This window comes from Antedon mediterranea, chromosome 11 (assembly GCF_964355755.1).
Source record: "Antedon mediterranea chromosome 11, ecAntMedi1.1, whole genome shotgun sequence".
NCBI classification, from domain to species: Eukaryota; Metazoa; Echinodermata; class Crinoidea; order Comatulida; family Antedonidae; genus Antedon; species Antedon mediterranea.
This window is the reverse complement of record NC_092680.1, coordinates 15,901,255-15,911,684: the sequence shown is the minus strand read 5'-3', so window position 1 is coordinate 15,911,684 and position 10,430 is coordinate 15,901,255. Positions and strand designations below refer to the sequence as shown.

General features: G+C 31.2%; 1 protein-coding gene and 1 long non-coding RNA gene across 2 annotated transcripts; one reads left to right on the top strand and one right to left on the bottom strand.

Annotated features, from left to right (window-relative positions):
* The first annotated feature begins 252 nt into the window (after positions 1-252).
* On the top strand, positions 253-2,588 carry LOC140062929 (uncharacterized). Its single transcript, XR_011847557.1, has 4 exons — positions 253-432; positions 989-1,146; positions 1,471-1,555; positions 2,098-2,588. It is a non-coding gene; the product is annotated as an uncharacterized lncRNA (long non-coding RNA).
* A 2,539-nt stretch (positions 2,589-5,127) lies between these two features.
* On the bottom strand, positions 5,128-7,979 carry LOC140062909 (uncharacterized). Its single transcript, XM_072109302.1, has 2 exons — positions 7,168-7,979; positions 5,128-6,323 (listed from the first exon to the last, which is right to left on the bottom strand). The coding sequence occupies exons 1-2, from the start codon at positions 7,873-7,875 to the stop codon at positions 5,673-5,675; spliced, it is 1,359 nt and encodes a 452-aa protein (XP_071965403.1). The 5' UTR covers positions 7,876-7,979; the 3' UTR covers positions 5,128-5,672.
* Between the last annotated feature and the right edge of the window lie 2,451 nt (positions 7,980-10,430).

Sequence of the window (10,430 nt, the reverse complement as noted above, 5' to 3'; positions counted from 1 at the left end):
ACCAACTTATCGCTTTTTTTTCGGACTGCAACAAACATGTGTCATTATTATTGTCTGTCGTATTACTGTTGGTCCAGACGTTTTATAGATTTGCTTTAACCACCATGGAGGTTTATACCTCCATGCTTTAACGTTGAGCAGTATAATGACCTTATACATTCTGGGTAAAAGGCCAGCGATAAATTTTTGGTTATAGTTGAAAAACAACACTGTGTGTGGTCGATGACCTAGCTCCCGGCGGGATTCATGGCCAACGGTTTTTTAAAGTAATCATTCAAAATCTAGAGTTTGTAAGTAAAAGACACCTTTCATCGCAATTTATATATTAAATGCTTCAATAGGCCTAGTAAGATTAGTCTAATATAATGTCGAAGGAAGACGCTTTGTTGAAGATCCGAGAAATAGATGAAGAAGTGGCCAACATTTTAACAGGTTCGTAGGCCTAATAATAATTATATTTTAATCTGCCAGCAGTCTAGGCCTAGCCTAGGCTCCTTCCTAGTTAGTAATACTGTAGGCCTGGAACTAGTAGGTCTAGGCTAGCCTACTATGCCTGTACTGACGGACAGGTGTATAGGTTTAGCTTAGCATTTTAGTTCAGACATTGACAGAGAGGACAAATATTGTCGGACCTATTTCAGCTAGGTATAAGGAAGGCCTAATAATAGATAATACAATTATAATGTAACAGTTATTTTGTAATGTAGCCATGAAATATCTACGAAGGATTATATTATTATATACACATATTCCAATGAGAAATATAATGACATTTAAAAACACTTCTTTATATTTAATTAATTGTACACACTAAGTAATCCCCGAAGTGATCACATCGATATTGAAACTTAATGTTTTTAACTCTAAATTTAAAAAAAACATACTAAAAAAACAAACAAAAAACATACGTACTGCATAACTAAAATTGTTATATTAAATTTCTTTTAAAAAAACTGTGTTATTTACAATATCTTAAATTATTTGTTAGGTAATTGAAGAAGTTCGAAGGATACTAATTATTACTAGGCAAAGAGGAATGAAATACAAAAGAAAGCTTTTTAAAAAAGTGCTTAGCAAATTTTTCCAAAGAAGAGAATAATATAGTTTATTTTGGTATTTTAAAGAGAAACACCAGTCCTCCATCTGGTAAGTACAGTGTATGTTTTTGTACTTTTATCTATTCATAAATAGTTTTATAATGGACCAATGGTAGTGAGGAAAATACGTGTACATATTGTGTACGTATTTTTAACAGCTTGGTTCGACTCATGAATATTAATTTTTGACATATTAATGCTCTCCTGGCCAGCCCACCCTTTCCCCTTCCTTTTACATTGACCACCTACAAAACTGTAGGCTACATTATTAAAAATTTGAGCTACAGTATATCAAGTTTATGTCCATACATTATTCCACTCATTTAAATAAATTTATATAATATAATGTTTTCAATTTGTTATTTTTGGTTAGGTTCAAAGATAACCCATATGTTGTCAAATCTGTCAAACATATTTGTTGGGAAAAACTCATCAAAAAAAGTCTGCCGACCTTGAAGGTATTTAGTGTTTTTTAAAATTTAAAATACAAGTAACATTATGTACATTAAAAAAAAATATCTTAAAGTGTTTTTTTAAAATCAAATTTATCTTAGCTTAAAATTCAAGGTATATACTACAGTATGTTTACAATAATTTATTAAAATCAAACAATTGTTATTATAAACATTGATACGGAATAAAAACATCAATCAGGATTGAGCACCGTTTTGCGTATTGTCTTCCTAAATAGTAATATTAAAAATAAATTTAGACCCTAATAATTTAACTAAAAATAATAGATACAGCCAGGCCTGTCTTTGGGATCGGTATAAACAGGGCAAAGTTTGTGATTAAAAAGTTCAAATGCATATTCCACCCACCCTTATGTCTTATAATGTAAAATTATTCTTACCACCGTTCTAATATTGCGTCATGTTTTTGTGTTTACCGCCCCAGATATAGGACTCTAAAACCACACCGTACCCAATTAGTTGATGATGTTACACATATTTTAAATACAGTAATAACTAAAACTATATTAATCTCTTTTCATGTTTAGGAACATGAATAAAGATCCAGAATCCTGGTCTTCACGCCGATCAGGTAATATGCCGGTATTGCTTTTGGACACAGAAATGGCCTACATTAAAGTTTAGCAAACAATTCTAACTACAAAGAAAGCAAAATTAGATGAGGCTCTAGTTACTCTCCTCTCCACTTTTTACCTTCTGGATTTCGATTATCCAAAATGAAAAGAAGTAGGCCTCACTATCCTATAACAGTTAGTGATTTGTGATGAAAACACACCTGTACACTTGACAAAGGCTGTTGAATCATCATTAGTATACATTAATAAATTTAAAGACACCTAATAGTTTAAAGCCCAGGTGCGGGAGAAGAATTTACGAAATTTGTATTTTACCATTTTAATGTTTTTAAGTTTTCTTTTGATGGCATTTTATTATTAATAAAAACAAGTTTGTTTTAAAGAAGTTGTATATATTATTGTACCTAATGTCATGTAAATTGTAGTTCTTAATGAAAATAACAGTATTGTTAATATTATGTTTTATAACATTCTTGAATTTATTTGTTTAAGTAAAATATTACTTAAAATGAGTATTCATTTATCGTTCTTAAAATAAATTTTTAATGATTTATATTTTATAGAATTCTTGTTTCAAGCAATTTTTTTCCCAATATAAGTAAGAATTTACGAATTTTAATTTGATAGAATTCTTGTTTCAAGCAATACTTTTCTTAAAATAAGTAAACATTTACTGGTTTTTATTTGATAGACTTCTTGTTTACTTATTTTAAAAAAAGTTTTGCTTGAAACAAGAATTCTACAAATAAAAATCGGAATATTCTTACTTATTTTAAGAAATATATTGCTTGAAACAAGAAAACTAAAAATATAAATCGGAATATTCTTACTTATTTTAAGAAAAATATTGCTTAAAACAAGAATTCGAAAAAATACAAACCGGAATATTCTTACTTATTTTAAGAAAAATATTGCTTGAAACAAGAATTCTACAAATAAAAATCGGAATATTCTTACTTATTTTAAGAAATATATTGCTTGAAACAAGAATTCAAAAAATACAAATCGGAATATTCTTACTTATTTTAAGAAAAATATTGCTTGAAACAAGAATTCAAAAAATACAAATCGGAATATTCTTACTTATTTTAAGAAAAATATTGCTTGAAACAAGAATTCAAAAAATACAAATCGGAATATTCTTACTTATTTTAAGAAATATATTGCTTGAAACAAGAATATTAAAATTAAAAATCGGAATATTCTTACTTATTTTAAGAAAAATATTGCTTAAAACAAGAATTCTAAAAAATACAAATCGGAATATTCTTACTTATTTTAAGAAATATATTGCTTGAAACAAGAATTCTACAAATAAAAATCGGAATATTCTTACTTATTTTAAGAAATATTTTGCTTGAAACAAGAATTCAAAAAATACAAATCGGAATATTCTTACTTATTTTAAGAAAAAAATTGCTTGAAACAAGAATTCAAAAAATAAAAATCGGAATATTCTTACTTATTTTAAGAAAAATATTGCTTGAAACAAGAATTCAAAAAATAAAAATCGGAATATTCTTACTTGTTTTAAGAAAAATATTGCTTGAAACAAGAATTCAAAAAATAAAAATCGGAATATTCTTACTTATTTTAAGAAATATCTTGCTTGAAACAAGAATTCAAAAAAATACAAATCGGAATATTCTTACTTATTTTAAGAAATATATTGCTTGAAACAAGAATTCTATAAAATACAAATCGGAATATTCTTACTTATTTTAAGAAATATCTTGCTTGAAACAAGAATTCAAAAAAATACAAATCGGAATATTCTTACTTATTTTAAGAAATATATTGCTTGAAACAAGAATTCTATAAAATACAAATCGGAATATTCTTACTTATTTTAAGAAATATATTGCTTGAAACAAGAATTCAAAAAAATACAAATCGGAATATTCTTACTTATTTTAAGAAAAATATTGCTTGAAACAAGAATTCTATTTTAAAAAATCGATAAATTGTTACTTATTTTAAGACAGATACTGCTTAAAACAAGAATGAAAAAAGCAATTAAATTCTTGGTAAGAATATTGTTCTTAAAGTATTATTTCTTGGTAAGAATAATTTTCTTGATAAGAATTTGTGTGATTCTTGTTAAGAATTTTACGATTCTTGGTAAGCCAAAAAGTATTGAAATACGGACAAGTCAAAATTTACTTGTTTCAAGAAATATTTTGCTTGAAACAAGTTTTTTTTTTCTTAAAACAAGAATCAGAATTTTGCTGTGTATATGTTCTTGTTGCCAGGACTTTGTCTGAATTTTGCCTCTTTTTTAAATACCGTATGTCAACACTTTTCGGCAAGCCAGCTTTTTGACTGACATTGCTTTAGCTTTTTAATCTTGAACACAAAAGATTTTTTTTCAAAAATCTAATGAGAGAGAATATTCAAAGGGTCATATCCAATTAATATTTAGGTGTTGGTCTTGTACTGACATTCGTGTCTTATGGAAAGTCATGTTATCGTCGCTTTACACGACACAACACCATAGCTTTGACGTCTCTAGACATTAACCTGTACAAGAATCGCCTCATGGCACAGTCCAGCTTTGTAAGATCTTCACATTTCTTTCAAGAATTGGATTCCGTACTTCCTTCATCTAAAAGTGCAATTATTTAAATGCAATTATGAAAGCATTGTGTTTATTAGATTAATTATCAGGTTGTTTCCGTTTGAAATTACTTATGAGTTGCTGCATGAAGAACCAATTACAGTAGTGTCACATATTTTTAAAAAGATAATATAATGAATATCATTTCTTAAGTAATAATTTTATTTTAGAATAAACAAATAATATGAGTTTTCTCAAATTGATAAACAGCATAAAATTTGCAAAATGTTCAAACGCATACAAAGGCCTGTTTATGTCTAAAGATTGCTTCCTCATAATTAGATGCAACACAATGTTGTAAGTGCACCAACAAGACCATATAAATGGCTGCAGTCGCGTGCTCACATTTGAGTTAGTGTTTACCGACCGACCGAACAACCGACATAGTGAGCTGTAGAGTCGCGTTTGCACACGACTAAAAATGACTTGATCAATCAAGATGCGATGGATATTCTAAACCGTCGGTTGTGATTGGTCAACTTACTTGCGTTGTGCTTACGTCATTGCGTTGCGTCCGAGTGGGAAACAATCTGCACCAATTCACACATACTATACATCATACAGAATTATAAAATATACAGTATTTTTTATATACATAATTTAATAATTCGTCTTTTGGAAAATTTAATTAATGATATTTACATCAATATATCCAAATTATTGCATCGTTACGTAATATCATTATTAACAGTTTTTTTAATATATAATAATTTTATTATTGTCTAAATAGGTATTACTTTTAAATAGTACGGTACGCCATGGAGAGAACACAATTATTGCAATTAGTATTAAAGAAAATTGTCAACAACTGTGTTTTATTCATGTACATTTACATAGAAATGCCAAGGTGTGAAAATTCTTAACTATTCAATTTAATTTTACTCGAAATTGTTCACTACAGAATCACAACCTAATCTACCTCATCAGAAAGTTGTGAAGCCCGGATTGCATTGGTATCACTACCAGTGTCTACATCTACCTCTAGCGGAGCACTGTTACTTGGAGTTTCAACAGAGACATTTACTACATTTTGCTCCCGACTGATGTCTTCTTTGGGATCTGCACACGGTTGATGTTCGTCCGTTATTACTAGCTTTACACAATCTGAATTTGGAGTCATTGCTTGAGGGTTACGCTCATCCAAGTCGCTATCCGCTGTAGAGTGCGTATTCACGTCACTGGTCTTAGGTGTTGGGGCTTGAATCGGTTCGGAAAGCATTTCACAAGAAACATCTTCTCTTTCAATCAATGTGTTTTGCTGTTTAGCCGTGGCGTCATTTTCGATGACTACACATACGGGTTCATCGCTTTCCAATTTAGCATCACTAATTGGATCAACCGCGGCTTGCAAACTTTCGATTTTTTCTTCATCAGTTAACTTTTCCTGGGAAACTGTCATTTCAAATTCACTTGAAGTTGTTTGGTCATACGAATGGTCATTGATAGCTAACCCAGCCAAGCCTACCGTTAGAGGATCTTGAGACACATACGTTTGAGGGTAATGTGGAAAGTCCCTGGTCTTTGACACTCTGTCACCTATAGGATCTTCATTATTATAGTTCTGAAATTGAGAGAAAAGATCCTGCGTTACAATACGTTCATTGTTGGTTGTATAGACCAGCTGTGACAATTCCAAAGGGTACAACCTCCCTTAATAGTTTTCACATTGTATTGTTTACATGCCTTTTAAGTTTATAAATAGCAGAACATGCAGTGTATATCAATATTAACATTGATATCATATGAACATTGTATTAGTCTGGAAGGAATGGATTAGGTTGCGGTTGTTCTTCGGCTACGTATGGTGGCGGTGGTGGAAGGTCATTATCACTTATTTCATTATTTCGATATCCATCAATAGGTCTATTCACGTAGATGTCCTCGTTTGGTACGTAATCCATTTCAGAACCGGGGCCATAGTTTTCGGAAAGACAAACATTGTCATAGCCTATGCTGGTACCACGTCTCATTGAAAATGCAGCACGGTTTGCCATGGCAGACGTTGAAGCAATATTATCCATAGTGTTGCGACGCATTGGGTGGAACGTGACCATGCCGTCATTTGGTAGGGCAAATGGAGCGTCAACATGTGTGGTGTAGCGTAAAGGTTGCTTAGTATACTGGACTCTATTATAGCTTCTGTAATCCTTACGCCCTCCACATGGAGTGTTGACAGGTAGGGTCACAACACTTGGACTTGGACTAAGAGCTGATTTAATGTTTTTATTGTGTAAAGCAGAAACGCTTTGGCTTTTGTTCATGTGATGTTTTGGTTTTTCGAGACTAGCGTACAACTGAGAAATATATCCGCTCGAGTTCTCGTCATTGGCGGACGTGTGGAAAATCTGCCCATTTTCACCTTGGTGTAAAGCAGGCATATAAATAAATGAATTTCGATGACTTACTGGGCCTAGTGTTGTTTCTTCATAGCGAGATTCCTTCTGTTGTGCTCGGGTGGTATGTGATGCAAAGAAGTAAGTTAGAGTCATTAGGACAATGATAAAGATGAAGATTAGCATTCCAAATATCAATGCTAAGATTAGTTTCATGTTATAGCGTGTGACACTTGTATCGGTATAATCTTTATTTTTCACTTCACTTTCAACTTCTTCCCAAGGATTAATTATTATGTTTGAATTTGTAACAGTGTATGTTGCCTGTGTTGTTGTTGAAAATAGAGTAGTGGGAGGCGCTGTCGTTGTTGGTTGATTAACTGTTAACAGTATGCTATAATTTCCGGTCAAACCTAGAGTTGTTGTTGCCATACACGTTAAGATAGAATTATCCTCTTTCTTTTGAAGGTTGCGGATTTTAATATGGTGGTTAATTTCAGAAAAGCGTGGATTGGTAAAGTCAACTGGACGACCATCTATAAACCATGAATACGACCCAATGGCTGGTATTCCATCACTACGACAGCTGGCAGTGAAATCCTCTCCCACAAGTGAACTATTTGAGCTCCCTTTAATCATTGGTGATGGTGGTATTTTCATCGGCATGATGACACACATTCGAGGTTTCCTTAAAGCTGGACTTGTAGCAGAGCATTTAAAATAAACACCATTGTCGTCTGGTGTAAGCACATGCGTGATTTTGTTATTGTCAAAAGTCATGTTTCCAAGCTGTATAGCATTACGAGTCCAAGTTAAATCTGCTCGGGGTACACCTCCAAGCGAAATACAGTTTAACTGGACAGTAGAACCAGGTTTGTGTGCACCAGGCTCAGGTGTCGACAAACATACTGGAAAATCGGCTTTTGGTGGAACAATAACGGTTATGATAGCGGGCACAGTAGTTGATACTTTTGACGCGCTCATGTATGCACAAATATATTCACCAGCGTCTTCAACTTTAACATCGACTATTTTTAGAGAGTACTCCATGTTTTTTGTGTCACCTACTATTGAATATCGTCGTTTAATATCCTCTCCAGTGACTTCTAATATTTGTCGCCTAATGCTAATATGAGAAGATCCCTTTAACCAATAAGTCATAAGTACCGCTCCTGGACTAACATTAAATGTGCATCGTAGAGTTACGGATTCTCCGAGTATAACAACTTGTGATTGAGGCGACTGAATAAACTGCGCTTCGATAACAATTGGCAACACAGCCAGAAATAACAACTTTGTTGACAAGCCCATGGCGCTGTCCTCTCCGCCACTGCAGGTAGCTGTAAACAGACTTAACAATTCCAATGATTTATTTCTCTCGACGTGAAAACAAGTGTGTTCGAAATCCTAGGAATAGGAAACGGAAAACTTTAACGTAGATAAGTATGATTCCAAGCTAAAACTGTTATTTTTTGATTCACAAACAAAAGCACTTCTGCGTTTAGAACTCACAAATTAGCCTGTGTTCTAATACTCACAAATTGACTAGTTTTGCGTATTACTCATACGTTCTTCATTGGCACACACAAGTTCGCATAATGTACGCTTCCTCTACGTATGCACTCGCATTTCATCATTGCTAATTCAATTACAATCCTATTACTAAGTCACATGACTTTCACTTCCAAACTTCAGACTATCATATATTTTTTGTTTGCTACAGTATTATTTGTGTTTAATTTAATCATTTGTTTACTATTTATAAATACGTAAAAACTATCGAAAAAAACAGTTTTAGTTTTTAAAGTGTGAAGTAAATACACTTTTTTCCGACAACTAAACCCTGCGCCATATCATTACTATCTTCCACCGAGTTTATCATATTATTTTTGGATCATGATTCATTGTCCTTAGTGTAGTAACTTTTTAATCGAGATTATTTAAAGAATTTTGCATCTGATATTATTTATTATTTATTAGGAAACACAAAATAAATTATACACAAATGCCGTAAATATGTTATATATTGTTACGTTAGCTGTTACCAAATGTTTTTTCCTCCTCCCTAACGTCAACAGATTGCTCTATATGTATCACTCTTCCTATTTTCTGTAACATACACATTTTTATTGCTTCTTCCTAAAAATTAGGAAAGAATTCAAAACTTTTTTTTGTCTTTGTACTGATTATTTATGTATGTTCATGATTGTGTATGACGAATGGAAATAAAGAAAGAAAGAAGAAGTATAGTTCCAATTGTTATCTATGACACAGAACAATATTATAAAATAATAATATTTCATTTTCATATTTCTTTATGTCGTACTTCATATTATTATCATAGAATAAACAGAACATAATAAACAAAAGTTACTAAACAATCTGTAAAACTGTTTACAATTGGTTTTAATTAATTATAAAAAACTTTCTGAAGTTTCAGCTCGAAAAGTGTCGTAAAAGTAGGCTCAGTGTTCATTATTATTTTACTTGTACTATGAGCCTGTACAAGAACACAACATCGAATTAATATTGAAATCTAACACATGCATATATAATCTAAAAAACCAAGGTTTTATGATTGTACTATAGAATCATGATAATGTTACTGGTGATTCATGGGACGTATGTAGTATTTATTTTATTTGATGGTATTGTAAAAAGTTTAGATTTTATAAAGATTAAATCCTAATTGAGTTAATTGTTGCTTGTCTCTGATAAGTATTATTATTTACTTTGCAGTGACTGTGTTGGCAGGCTTCGAAATGTTTCTGTTTAACGTTTTCTTTTGAGTTTTAATAGAGGGAAATAATGATGAAAAGACTCTTTATATTGCATTGGTTTTGAAACAAAAATAAACGGTTTGGGCGCTACTTTTGTTGTTTAAATATATTTATAGTATTCTCAATGTTTATATTATAAAGTTAACAATACTTATTGGTTTATTATAATTGTTAACGAACATTAAATATTAGTTTTTAATTTTGTTATTCATTTCAAAATGTTTTAGCCTACACTTAATTTCTATAGAAGTAAACAACGAAAATATAGTGATTTTTGTACCTTTGCACAACATTTCAGTATACCGTGTGGTTAGATTTACCTATTTACATGAATTGTTAATACAAGAAATTCTAATATAATAAATGTATGTGAACATTGCAATTTTGTTTATTATCTTTTTACCTTCTTTACATATTTTAATTAATTAACTCATGTTAATTTGATTATTGGTTTATGTGATTTGACTATGTATGGACACGATGATGATCACTACCATATTTGGCACATCACATTTTTTTTATCAAACTAGTTTGATAGTGTAGATGTAGCTCAAA